Consider the following 14,191-nt stretch of genomic DNA (forward strand, 5'->3'; position numbering starts at 1 on the left):
GGCCTTGGCTTATCCTGTCCACCTTGACTAAGGCACCCAGTCGCACAGGGACCTGCAGAACTGAGCAGGACTCAGGAGGCTGGATAGGGCAACCGGGGCTCTCCCAATGCCTGACAAGCTCCCAACCCTGTTCCAACTGGACCGAGGTTGCATGCTTGCAGCACTCAGAATTCAGAGAAAAAGCAAGGGCCTCAGTCCAGGATACTCCTTAAGGGTTTGCAACACGGTGTCTGGGGCAGAGGGCAGCTCCCACCCAGAGCTGGGGCAGATGTGCTTTCCACACCCCAAAGGGGAGCCCACAGGGGGACCAACCACCTTCCCACCAAGAGACACAGCCAGAACAGTAACGACTCCACAGACACCACCTTATTCTGTCTCCTTAAGAGCACTGGAGGAGGGCTGAGTGTGTTTCTGATGTGGAAACTGAGGGGCAGTCACCTGTGGAGGCCGCACAGCCAGGCCACGGTGGAGCCGCCCGGCTCCTAGCACCCACCACCAATCCCTAACGAAAGCTACAGCTTCCTTCCCAGATGAGGCCCAGAGGGAAGAGGCAGGGTGTGCTCCTGAGGGCTCAGGGAGAAGGGAACACTGTGCCACAGCCCACGGGCTGAGCGAAGGAAAGCTGCCCCCCAAGAGTGGACCCCGCCACTAAACAGCAACACAAGCCCATCACTGGCCAGGGCACTCTGTTTCTCTAACCCATGGTCTGACACCCAAAGTAGCACTTTAAAATTCCTAAGAGGACAGTTTACCTCATGTCAAGTGCCCAGACACTTCAGGTGAGGTAATCCCATGAGGCCTCCTGACAACCCTATGAAGTAGGCAGTTATTTCCCTCCTTTGACAAAGGAGGAGACTGAGACAAAGAGGCTGACATGTGCCAGTTACGTGGCCTGCAAGCAGAGGCCCAGGGACCCAGGTCCCCTACCATGCCCAAAGCACTTCTCCCCTCAAAGGAACTTCCAGGAGCCTTCCTGTCCTTCCCCTGGGCTCTGAGGCCAGGAAGGCACATTTGATGGAACCACGCTCCCTCATGCAGTCCCAGGCTGAGCGTGGCACAGGCTTGGGAGCTGGGAGCTGGGGCCCAGAGCTCAGCTCTGCTCTGCAAGCCGGCTGTGAGGGGCCCCGGGTGGCCTTGCTTCTCCAGCCTCTATCTGCCTCCCACATACACTGGTCATCGTCCAAGGGCTGAGTGCACAGACTCTGCAGCTGAATGGCCTGGCATGAATCTTAGCTCTGTCTTTCCTGGAGGTAACACTGAACAGGTGATTTAACTTTCCTGTGTTTCAGTTGGCTGCCACATAGAGCAGGGACCAGAGGGCAGTGTACGGGTGAAATGCAACATGAGACATAAAGCACTTAGGGCAGTGCCTGGCACTGAGTGAGTACATCAAGGGGTGGCTGTGAGAATTCGCCCCACCAGCCAGCCAGCAGTACTCCCTGAACGCTGTCTGCACACCCGGCCTGGTTCTGGGCGCTCAGAGGCTACGGGAGGAAACCAGCCCCATGGAGCTTCTAGCCTAATGGAGAAGATAAGTGTGTAAAGTTACCAATGCAGGAACTGGAGCAGGAAGCTCCTTCTCAGAGGGCGGTCTGGAAAGGTCTCTCCAAAGGTGTCATGTAAGCCAGGACCTAACAGATGTCCCTGAAACACGGAGTATCCCAAGCGCCCAGAACAGGCACTTGGCACATGGCTGTGAAACAAAATGGAGAGAAGGGGGCAGCCATGCAAAGTGCTGGGAGGGAAGGAACCTGGGTGGGTGAAGAGTGTGGCAAAGGCCCTGAGGAGGAGGGAGCTGGGTGTCTTCAGAAGGCCCAGCAGGTACACTGGAGCTGAATCCGAGAGAGAGGGGAATGGAGGGGATGAGGGTAGGAGGGAAGACAGGCCCAGACCACAGGGGACTGCATGTCCCACTGTGTGAGGGATTTACATCTTAATGTGAGAAGTCGCTGAAGGGTTTACATAGGGGTGAGGAGATCGAGTTCTGTTTCAAGTCAGCAGCTGCTGTGTGGGGCATGGACTGGGGGCAGTGAGAGGGAGCATGAGGAGACCACGCAGCTCTCTGGGAAGGCGGGGCTGGTGGCAGAAGAGAGGGAGGAAGAAAAGGTGCCAACACGCAGGATTCCAGGGGGCGCCTGGGCAGTGCTTTCACACTTACTTCCCCCTTTGTTCTGCGTGACACTCAGGGAACTGAGCCCCACTGAGAAAGTGGCATGGTGCCGGTCTGACTCCAGATCCTGGGCCCCAGCCCCGAGGTCCCCTGATGAGCAGGACTAAACACATCCAAGAGGGAAGGCCAGTACACCAGAGATGGCAGGGCTTGTCCTCAGCACAGCTTCAGGAGTAACAAGTGGCTGCTGGTCTGAGGGCAGACGAGGGACTTCTCTCCCTAACCAGGGCTGCCCTAGAGGGGTGCTGACAGCCAGAGGGCACCTGCGCTCCCACTCTGTGCACAGACACCCTCAGATGGCTAAGCTGGTTGGTGCAGAGCCAGCCACGCCTGGCAGGGAGAACTCAGGTCCTTCAGATCTTTCTTTTCTTCTGTAACTCCCTGTGCCTCCAGCTCACTATCATCACCCCTGACTGGGGAGCTACCTCCCAGAAACATCGGGAGCGTAAAATGAGTTAGTACATGTAAAGATCTTAGAACAGGGTCTGGCCAACAGAGAATTAGTTTTAGTTATTCTTTTATTCGTTCAACAAACATTTACCGAACACCTACTTATGTTCCCAGCACATATAAACAAAACGTGGCCCAGTCCGGGTAGCTCAGTTGGTTAGAGTGTTGTCCTGATAAGTCAAGGTTGCGGGTTTGATCCTGGTCAGAGCACATACAAGAATCCAAGTAAAACAACAAGTCGATGTCTGTCTGTCTGTCTCAAATCAATAAATAAAAATTTAAAAAAAGAAAGAAAGAAACATCACATCTGGTAGGCAGGCGCTATGAAGAAAAATAAAGCAGAGTAAGGGTAAGAGAAACACAGGGGGAAGACAGAACACCCTGAGAAGGTGACATGAGAGCACAGACCTCATGAAGTTAAGGAAAGAAAGAACAGTAACATCTGGGAGAAAAAGATGCTAAGCAAAGGGAATAGCAAAGGCAAAGGTCCTAAGGTCGAAAGTGTGTCTGGCATGTTTACGAACGGCAAGGAGACGACTGTGGCTAAAGTGAGGGAACTAGTGGTAGGAAATGATTCTGGAGAGGAGGCCAGACCATATGGGACTTTGTAGAACATTGGCACTGACTTTGGAACATGGCACTTACTCCAGGTGGGACTAAAAGCCCCCCAGAGTTCTAGGCAGAGAAATTACATTATAAGATTTACATGAAAAAGATCACACTAGGGGACTTCCGGTTAAGATGGAGACATAGGAAGATATACTTCGCCTCCTTGCACAACCATAAGAAGGATTACAACTAACCTCAAAACAAAAAAACACCCAGAACTGCCAGAAAACTGAACTGTATGGAAGTCTGACAACCAAGGATTTATAGAAGATGTATTCATCCGGACGGGAAGGAGGGGTGGAGAGGACGTGCTGTGGCAGTGGGGCAAGACGGTGGGGAGCAGGCGGCCGTGGCCAGTGGAACAGGCACTCTCACATTAGGGATGTCTGGGGAGCGAGCCTAACTCCTGGCTATAAAAACCAGTGGGGGTTGGGGAGGCAGAAGAAACTGCCAGTCTCTCAGGAAAGTCCATTTAAAGGGTCTGCAGGGTCCTAGAATGTATACAAACCCACCTACTTTGGGAATCAACACCAGGGAAACAGTAGAGGGGCGCCACCGCATAGGTGACTGGAAGTAGGATGAGTGCTGAATAAACCTCTAGTGGCCAAGCAGTGGCACTGCCCCCTCTCTGAACCCTCCCCTCACACAGAGCCACACAGCGGTGATGCAGGCTGCCCCTGCCCTGACGATTACCTGAGGTTCCACCTCTTACACCGCTGTAACAGGGGCCAAGACAAGGAGTCGAAGCAGCTCTACCTAATACACAGAAGCAAACACAGGAAGGCTGCCAAACTGAGGAGAAAAAGAAATATGGCTCAAAATGAAAGAACAAAACCCCAGGAAAAGAACTAAGAGAAACGGAGATAGCCAACCTATCAGATGCAGACTTTAAGACACTGGTGAGAAGGATACTCAGAGAACTCACTGAGCACCACAAAAGCCTAAGGGAGGAAATGAAGGCTACCCTAAGTGAAATAAAGAAAAACCCATGGAGAATCAACAGTGAAGGGAAGGAAGCCAGGGTTCAAATCAATGAATTGGAACATAAGGAAGAAATAAACATTTAACCAGGACAGAATGAAGAAATAAGAATTCAAAAAAATGAGGAGAGAATAAGAAGACTCTGGGCATTTCCAAACATACCAACAACCGAATCACAGGGATGCCAGAAGAAGAGAAAGAGCAAAAAACTGAAACTTTATTTGAAAAAGCAATGGAGGAAAATTTCCCTAATCTGGTGAAGGAAACAGACATACAAGTCCAGGAAGCACAGAGCCCCAAACAAACTAGACCCAATAGGGCCACACCAAGACACACCATAATTGAATTACCAAAGGTTAAAGATAAAGAGAGAATCTTAACAGCAACAAGAGAAAAGCAGAGAGTAACTGACAAAGGAGTTTCCATAAGACTGTCAGCTGATTTCTCAAGAGAGACTTTGAAGGCAAGAAGGGATTGGCAAGAAGTATTCCAAGTCATGAAAGGCAAGGACCTACAACCTAGACTACACGCTCCAGCAAAGCTATCATTTAGAATGGAAGGGAAGATAAGTGCTTCCCAGATAAGGTAAAGTTAAAGAGTTCATCATCACCAAGCCCTTATTATATGAAATTTTAAAGGGACTTACTTAAGAAAAGGAAGATTAAAACAATGAACATTAAAATGACAACAAACTCACAACTATCAACTGAACCTAAAAGACAAAAACAAAAACAAACTAAGCAAACAACCAGAACAAGAACAGAACCATAGGTATGAAGAGCATCTGAAGGGTTATTAGCTGGGAGATGGAGGGGAGGAATGTGGGAAAAGATATAGGGAATAAGAAGCATAAATGGTAGGTACAGAATAGACAGGGGGAGGTTAAGAAGAGTAGAGGAAATAGAGAAGCCAGAGAACTTATATGCATGACCCCTGGACATGAACTAAATGTGGGGGGAAGGGGATGCTGGAGGGAAGGTGGGTACGGGCAGACAGGGGCAAAGGGGGAATAATTGGGACAACTGTAACAGCATAACCAATAAAACATACTTAAAGAAAAAAAACCACACTAACGTAATACACTATTAACTATACCTGCCAAGACCAGCAATCTACAAACTTCTATCTCCAAACAGTAAAATATTTTAGGTTTTGCCAGCCACATGGTCTCTTATCACAACTACTCAACTCTGCCCCAGTAGGAAAAGAGCAGCCATGGGCATGGGCATGGTCCAATAAAACTTTATTTACAAAACAGGAGGCTGGGCTATAGTTTGCTAACCCTGCTCCAGACTAATTCCTGGTTTACAGGAAATACTGGGGCAGAAGACCAAAGTAAAAAGACCCAAAAGGCAGTAATATGACACGTAGATAGTGTGGAACATTCTACAAGACACCAGCCTGGCTAATCCACCCTCCCCAAAAAATCAGTCACAGGGTGGAAGCTAGGGGGAGGGGGGCGACAAGACAAAGGGCTGATGTAGACTGAAATAGGCCAAACAGACAACATGTACCTTAAATAACTGCTAATTTGTACAACACCATTTTGAGAACAACTGGGGAAATTCAAGGCACAGCTATGGGGAGGCTATCCCCAAATATACTTTATAAAGAATGACCTCAACCATGATAACAGTACCATGAATCTACAGGAGAAAGTCCTTATTCTTAGGGGACGCCAGTACCTGACCAGGGGACCCCAGTCTTCAGAAAGGGACTCCTCCCCACGCTGAAGGGCATGGCATCTTGCTATGGTGGAAATCAGAGGGGGTTTCTTGCTTAAGAAACACTTTGCCAGCTCCACACAGGTCCTTTTCCAGGCTCGCACATTGTGTGCCAGCTACTGCTGAGTCAAGGGCTTCCTGTTTGTCATCTCCCTGAACCTTTCAGAAACCCTGTGACAAACCCCAACTGATTCACCGCCTGCCAAGCCCCGTAGAGATCTCCATCTGGAGTCCAGGCCCTGGCTGGGCTCACCAGCTTCAAGGCTTTCCACCTCTCCCCTTCCAAAACCTCTGGGCCTTGATTCTTTGGTGACGCAAAACACACCTGGAACACCGAGCTGTCTCACCTGCAGGCCTCTACACGTGGTGGTCCCTCTTTCCTATCTCTGTCACCTACTCCTTCCGACCTGTACTTCAAAACTCAGCCCAACACCCAGATCCTATGCACCTAATGGTCCCAATTGGCTTTTAGTGGCATGACACCTCAGCTGGCCCGAGATGGTAATTCTGTTCCCCTTGTTGGGGTGAGTGTATTTTCAACCTCAGGATGCTATGCAACAACAATTACACCACAGATTGTGGCAACTTGTCTTGTGATGTTGTTTTGCGTATGCTCTAGAAATGCACTGTCCAAGAGGGTAGCCACTAGCCAGATGTAGCTATTTAAATTTAAATTAATTAAATAAAAGAATTCCACCCCCTAGTTACACTAACCACACTTCAAATGCTCAACAGGCAGTTTCTTGGGCACTGCAAGTACAGAACACTTCTATCATGGCAGAACATTTTCTTGGATGGCACTGTTTTGGGGTTCCCCAGAGGGTTAGTTGAATTCTCATCCCACAGAAAAACTAAAAGACTATTTTTCAAAGAAAAGGGACAAAGTGAGGAAAAATATTTGCCATTCATTACAAAGTGCTAAGCTTCCTAATATATAAAGAGCTTTCAAAAATAAGTAAGAAAAGGACTACCCAACAGAAAAATAGGCAAAGGACACGAACAGACGACCACAAGAGAAATTCGCATGGCCCTTGAGCACATGAGAGTAACTCAAACTCACCCACAGAGGAAAGGCCATCGAAAACCGCCCTGGCGTGCCACTTCCCACCAATCGAACTGGTAAAAACCCAAACGTCTGCAAACACGAAGCTGTGTGGACACGCTTCGGCATGGCCTGACAGACACACTTGTCACCATTGTGAATACACATTCCCTGTGACCCAGCAGGCCTCCACCCAACACCTCTTCTTATAGACACACCTGCATACACGTTGACAAGACAGGTGCAGGTACTGCACACACTGTGGCACTGCTCGGAATGAGCCAAGGCTGCAAACAACCCCAGTCACCATCCCTAAAGAACTGCTCTACAAACCTGGGAATACACATGCAGCTGTGTACCACAAAAATGCGGCAGCGGCAGCAGCTTACTATGACAGAAGCAAAAAGATTCTCCATGATGAGTTAAGTAAAAAAGCAAGCTCAGAACAGTTTGTGTGCAGCACTACCTTTAGTGTAAGAAGGAAAACAAAGGGAGTAGGGTGTGCAAGGCTCTTTCCGACTGAGCCTATCCCCGCTGGACGAAGCTCTTGGAAGACACAGAAGACCAGTTAACTTGGGGCTGGGGGTGGGGCAGAAGGAGGAGGGAAACTTTCACCAGACACCTTCCTTATACTGTTTGATTTCTGAACTAGGAAAACCTGTATCATCTCTTCTGATTATTACACTGATCTTTTTAACGTCAAGTCTCTGGATGGCCTCCCTCAGTCAGTGGAGATGCTCATTAACACTGCAGCCTCCTGACCCTCCACAGACCTCCAGATAACCAGAGGCCCTGACATGGCCCCAAGCTCCGTCTCGTTAACAAGCTCTGCCTGTGATTCCAGTGCTCCTTCTAGTACTCAGACTACGGGTGGTCCGCAGGCTGAGAACCCCTGCTCCTCCCAGCTCCAGCTGGGGAGACCCCCACACCAGAAGGGCTGGAACAGAAAACTGCTAAGTGGGGACCCAGGGTAACTTGTCCACCTACACCACGTCCCCTCACTAGGTCTGGCCACACTCAAAGGGCACCACACAAAGGCTCAGACTCGCCTCTCATCTGGAGAGTCCACGTGGAAGGTCCTCTCGATGACTGTGGTCCACTGCAGGCAGCGTATGACAAACGTGTTGGGCCGTGGTCTCTCAGTCTTCATCAGCTGGCATTCTATAGGCAGAGGAAGAAGAGGAACAGGAGGGTAAGGGGACAGCCCTACCGACCTGGAGACCATAGTCCCCAAGCCACTGCCTGTGTTGGCCCCATGCCAGATGGCACTGGGGACACTTGAGTGGCATACTGCAGATAGCCCTGGACTTGCCCCAATGGGGCTCAAGATCCGGTGCATGTGGATGGATGGGGGAGAAACCACTAGACAATGACGGCTCAGTGGTCAGGACTGTGATAGGGGGAACCAGGGGCAGGAACATCTCCACATGAACCCTGAAGGAAGAGGGAGTATGGCCAGTCAGACAGAAGGGTGCGTCGTACACAGAGCCTAGGGGTGCCAAAGGGCCCACCACTCCAGGAAATGGCAAATTCATTTACCCTGCCTGGGGCCGGGCAAATGGCAAATTCAGGCATAAAGAGTGGGAAAGTGAGACAGGCTGCAGAAGTGGGCAGGGGCCTGCCTGCAGGGCTCAGGGGCACGGTGAGGAATGTGGATTTTGTCCTGAGGGCAGAAGGAAGCTGTGGAAGGCTTAAATAGAGAAAGCGTATAGGTAGATTGAGAGATCCCTCTGGCTGCTGTGCAAAGGATGAGAGATTGGGCACTGGGAGCACTGGGGGCTACACCAGACAGGAGCCACGGGGATGGGAAGGCAGGCAGATAGGCCAGAAGGGAAGCACAGAGAGGCACCTAGGAAGAGGCTGAGGCTGAGGCCTGTAGCCTGAGAACTAGGGGGCAGTAGGGAGCTCCCCAAAATGGAGACAGGGAGTAGGAGGTTGGGGGACAAAAGGAGAAACTAGATGGCCAGTTTGGACATGGTGAGCATGAGGGACCTAGAGGACACCCAGGGAGAAATGTGGAGGAAGCTTCTCAAGACAGGCTGGCAGTTCAGGCAAGAAGCCAGGACTGGGAACAACCATGTCAGAGTCACACAGTGAAAGCAACCAGGACAGGCTTTGAGCAGGACAGAGAGGGGACCAGGGCTGGGTTCCAGAGAAAGCGGGTAGGGGTGAGACTGGGCAAGAAGCTGGAACAGGGAGCTAGGTAGGAGAGAATGGTGGTCTGGGCTAAGAAGTGGTGGTGGGATGGAGGTGGGACACTGAGGATTGGTGACCAATCAGGTCAGCATGGAAGGAGGAAGCAGGGGGCAGAGGGTTGGTGGCAAAACTGTAGTTCTGCAAGATCCAGGCAAGGGCTCTGGGTCTGCCAAGCTCTCACAGCCAGGGTCCAGCTGGAGGGCAACACTCAGATACCATGGAGGAGATGGAGGATGTGAGGTTAGCCCTGCAGTCAGCTGAGCGGGAGGCCACGGCTGCCTCTAGTTTAGAGGGACAGAGAAGCAGGCTGTTGACAGAGCACAGAGGCACCTGACACCAGCTGGAACCCCAGGGCCTGGCCAGCAGCAGCAGGACCACAGAGGCAGCACTGCCTGGGGCCGGGCTCTGGGAAACGCCTGGCTTCTCCCTGCTCCCCGCTTTACCTCACCCAGCTGATGGGCAGGTGGAGCAAGGGAGGGTAGGAAACAGGGAAAACGGGCCCTGGCCAGGCCTACAGCCCAAGAATAGCCATTGTGCCCCCATGGCCCACCAGTCATTCTCTGAATACCCAGACTCGGGCCCACCCACCCCAAAAGTACCTGCAACAGAGAAGTTGTTCAGGGGGGGCAGGGTCTGGTCAGGTGCTTCGGGACGCTCCTTATAGCCAATGAAGGAGCCATCACTCTTCAGCAGGAAGTACCGGGGCCTCCAGGTCTTGATGTATTCACCTGAACCAAGGCAGAGGGAGAGAGAGAGGTCAGGGCAGACAGCCTCGTGTTAACAGCCCCTCACACAGGGCACCTGGGTGGGTAGGAGAGTGCCTCTCCGAGAGAAACCCTCGAGGCAGCCCCTGTTGACAAAGGCTGGCGCCAGGCTGGGCCCAGTGATTCAGAGGTCATGCGTGGCAGGAAGGCGCCTGCTGCAGTGTCCCAGGGCACCAGCTGCCTCAGCGTGTGGCCAGCAGCAAGCCATCCTTGCCAGCACGTGGCCCAGTCCCAAGAGAGAGGCCCAGGCTTCCAAACACACATGCCCTGTGGCCCTGTAAGGCCAAATCCCTGGGGCTGGTATTCACCAGTGCAGCCGTGCAGGTGGATCAAGTGTCAAAACACTGTGCCAGCCGGGTAGAAATGCTGCTGTGCCCTCCAAGTGTCCCTTGACCCCTCTATTTGTTCTAACTATGAATATCCGAGCGTCCTGTGCACACATGCACACAACACACACATTTACGAGCACCCACTCCTCATAGGGCTGCTGAAGAAAATGAGATGAGTTACAAAATACTGAAGGAAATTAAGAGGTACAGACTTCCAGGTGCAAAATGAGTAAGTCGTGGGGATGTGCGGTGTAGCACAGGAAACGCAGTTGGTAGCACTGCAGACACTTTGTGAGGTGACAGATGGTTAACTAGACTTATCATGGGGATCATCCCATAATGCATATAAATATCAAATCACATGTGTACCTGAAACTAACAGGATATTCTTTGTCAATTAGATGTCAATAGAATAAAAATTTTAGAAGAAATAAAATGCTATTTAAGTTCTCAAAAAATAAAAAAAAGAGATGATAAAACTTATCACTTATACATAAATGTCTCTAGCAACATTATTCATAATAGTAAGAAGTAAAAACAACCCAGAAGTCCATCAGCTAGTGGACAGATAAAAAAGACATGGCACACCACACAATAGGATGCTATTTGATGACAGAAAGTAAGGTATGGATTCACACTACAACATGAATGAACCGTAACTTACAGCAAGTCAAAGAACCACAGGTTAGATGACCTCATTTCTGTGAAATGTCCAGAATGGACAAACCTGCAGACACGAGCGGCAGGGCATGACACCGCCTCACAAGGGGCGTCCGGATAAGAGGAGCGCAGACAAGAGAGCAGGCGGGAGAATGGGAGTGAAATGTGTTCAAAATGATTGTGCTGATGATATAAAACTCAATACTAAAACCCACTGAACTGTACACCTTAAATGGCTGAATTCTATTGTATGAAAATTATATCTCAAACTGTTAAAAAATGTAAATCACGACCGCAAAGTACCCAGGTTTTGGCCCAGCACACCACAGGCACTCCCTAAATGCTCTCTCCCGTCAACTCACCGTGCAGAGTGGGCCAAAGCCTGCGCACGCCCAGCACACATGGGAAGGGGCAGCAGGTGGGCTCTGAGCTGCATTTGCTGTGTGGCCACTAGCAAAGTCCCCTCACTCCTCAGAGTCTTTGTTTCCTCTTATGGGTCTATCCAATAATTGATATTAATGATGATTAGATAGCACTATAGCGGTACTTTGTGCTACATACTGTCCTAAGTATCTTACAGATTTTAACTTACCAAATTCTTTCCAATGTAGATACTAAATGATTCCATATATATTAAGTCAACAACTAGCAAAACCCCAAATTCAACAACAGATTAAAAGGATTATACACCATGACCAAGTGGGTTTTATCCCAGGAATGCAAGGGTGGTTCAGTATGTGAAAATCATTCAACATAATACACGTAACTAGAATGAAGGAAAAAAGACACACAATCATTTTGATGGAGGCAGAAATAGCATGCGACAAGAGTGGTAAAAGTGGACATTTTAGTCAGAGAAAAAGATAAAGGCATCCAACGTGAAAGAATTATCTTTATTTGCAGATAACATGATTCTATATATAGAAAGTCACAAAGAATCCACAAAATAATTGCTAGAGTTAATATAACAAATTCAGCCAAAGGACAGGCTAACTAGTTGTGTTTCTTTACACCAGCAGTGAACAATCCAAAAAGCAAATTAAGAAAAGAATTCTGCTTACAACAGCATAAGTAGGTGAAAGATTTATACAATAAAAACTACAAAATATTGCTGAAACAAATTAAAGACCTAAATAATACAAAGACATCCTGTGTTCACAGACTGGAAGACTGGATATTTTTAAGATGACAATACCCCCCAAAGTGATCTACAGATTCAACACATCCCCTATCAAAATTCCAACAGCTTTTTTTTTTCCTAGAAATGGAAAAACCAATCCTCAAATATATGTGGAATTCAAATTCACTCAGCAAGGGGTCCCAAACAGCCAAAGCAATATTGAAAAAGAAGAACAGAGGAAAACAACTCACACTTCCTGATTTCACTACAAAGCTACAGTAACTGAATCAGTGTGGTATAAGGATTGACGTATGGACCAAGGGAATAGAACTGTTGAAATGAACAAACAAACAAACCATGATCAACTGATTTTCAACAGAAGTGCTAAGACCATCGAATGGGGAAAGACTGGTCCCTTTAAATTAACAAATGGTGCTGGAACAACTGGATATCCACGCGCAAACAAACAAACAAACAAAAACCAGAGTTGGACCCCCACCTCACACCATATACCGCATACAAAAATTAATTCAAAAGGATCTACTTACATAAAACGATAGAGCTAAAACGATAAAACTCTCAGAGAATACCCAGGGGTAAATCTTCTTGGATTTGTCAATGGATTCTTAGATATGACATAAAAAATATAAGCAACAGAATGAAGTAGACTCATTTAAATTAAAAACTTTTAGTCCTGGCCAGTGTGGCTCAGGTGGTTGGAGCATTGTCCCACAAGCCAAAAGGTTGTTGGTTCAATCCCTAGTCAGGGTTTGAAACCTAGGTTGAAGGTTTGATCCCCAGGTAGGGGTTGTACAGGAGGCAACTGATCAATGTTTCTCTCTTCCCCCCTTCCAATCTCTCTAAAAGCAATGAAAAATTGTCCTTGAGTGAGGATAATAAATAACTTTTGTGCAAAGAAAAGTATCAAAAAAAAAAATAGCCCTAACTGGTGTGGCTCAGTAGATTGAGCACCAGCCCACGAACTGAAAGGTCATGGATTCAATTCCCAGTCAGGGCACACACCTGGCTTGCAGGCCAGGTCCCCAGTTTGGGGGCATGTGAGAGGCAACCCACTGATGTATCTCACGAAGGGGCAATAAGCACATGAAAAGATGCTCACCATCATTAGTCATTAGGGAAATGCAAATCAAAATCATGGGATACCACTTCACACCCACTAGGATGGCTGCAATTTAAAAAAAAAGAAAGAAAAAGAACATTGTTGGTGAGGATGTGGAGAAATTGAAGCCTTCGTGTATTACTGGTGGAAATGTAAAATGGTGCAGCCCTATAGAAAAGTTTGGCACTTCCTCTAAAAGTTAAATATAGAATACACTATAGATTATAAATATAGAATATATGACCCAGCCCTGACCAGCATGGCTCAGTGGGTCGAGCGTCACCCCACAAAGCAAAAGGCTGCTTTGATTCCCAGGTTTGATTCCCAGTCGAGGCACATGCCTGGCTTGTGGGCCTGATCCCTGGCTGGGCATGAGCAGGAGGTGACCAATCAACACTTCTCTCCCTCTCTTTCTCCCTACCTTCTGCTCTCTCTAAATAAATGGAAAAAATCTTTAATAAAAACAACATATCTAACATGACCCAATTTATATAATCTATATAAAATACAGACTATAAATACAGAATATGTGACCCATCAATTCCACTCCTAGGGAAGTACCCAAAAGAATTGAAAACAAGTACCAAATACTTGTACATAAATGTTCACTGCAGCACTACTCACAATAGCCAAAAGATAGAAATAACTCAAACGCTCATCGACAGACATAAGGATAAACAAAATGTGGTATATTCATACAATGGAATGTTATTTGCATACGAAAAGGAACGAGGCACTGATCCATGCTATAACATGGATGAACCTCAGAAACATTACGCTGAGTGAAAGAAGCCAGACACAAAAGGCATATATCGTACGGCCCGTTTATAGGAACTGTCCAGAAGAAGTAAACCCGTCAAGACAGAAAACACACTGGTGGCTGCCAGGGGAAAAAGGAGTGGGGAACGGGGACTGACTGCTTAATGAGCACAGGGTTTTCTCCTAGGGTGATGAAAATGTTTTGGAACTAGACAGAGGTGGTGGTTACACAACACTCTGAATGTACTAAAGGCCACTGAATTGTAC

The 14,191-nt window shown here is 48.3% G+C and overlaps 1 protein-coding gene across 4 annotated transcripts in view; it reads right to left on the bottom strand.

Moving 5' to 3' along the window:
• The window catches only part of AKT2 (AKT serine/threonine kinase 2), a 49,469-nt gene that overhangs the window by 12,772 nt on the left and 22,506 nt on the right, over nt 1–14,191 (bottom strand). For all 4 annotated transcript variants that reach the window (XM_028529499.2, XM_036011909.1, XM_028529501.2 and 1 more), the window contains exons 3-4: nt 9,772–9,900; nt 8,026–8,137 (exon numbers count right to left, since the gene is read on the bottom strand). In XM_028529499.2, coding sequence (XP_028385300.1) covers nt 8,026–8,137; nt 9,772–9,900 — 241 coding nt within the window. The remainder of the gene's footprint in view (nt 1–8,025; nt 8,138–9,771; nt 9,901–14,191) is intronic.

This window comes from Phyllostomus discolor, chromosome 12 (genome assembly GCF_004126475.2).
Source record: "Phyllostomus discolor isolate MPI-MPIP mPhyDis1 chromosome 12, mPhyDis1.pri.v3, whole genome shotgun sequence".
Lineage (NCBI taxonomy): Eukaryota > Metazoa > Chordata > Mammalia > Chiroptera > Phyllostomidae > Phyllostomus > Phyllostomus discolor.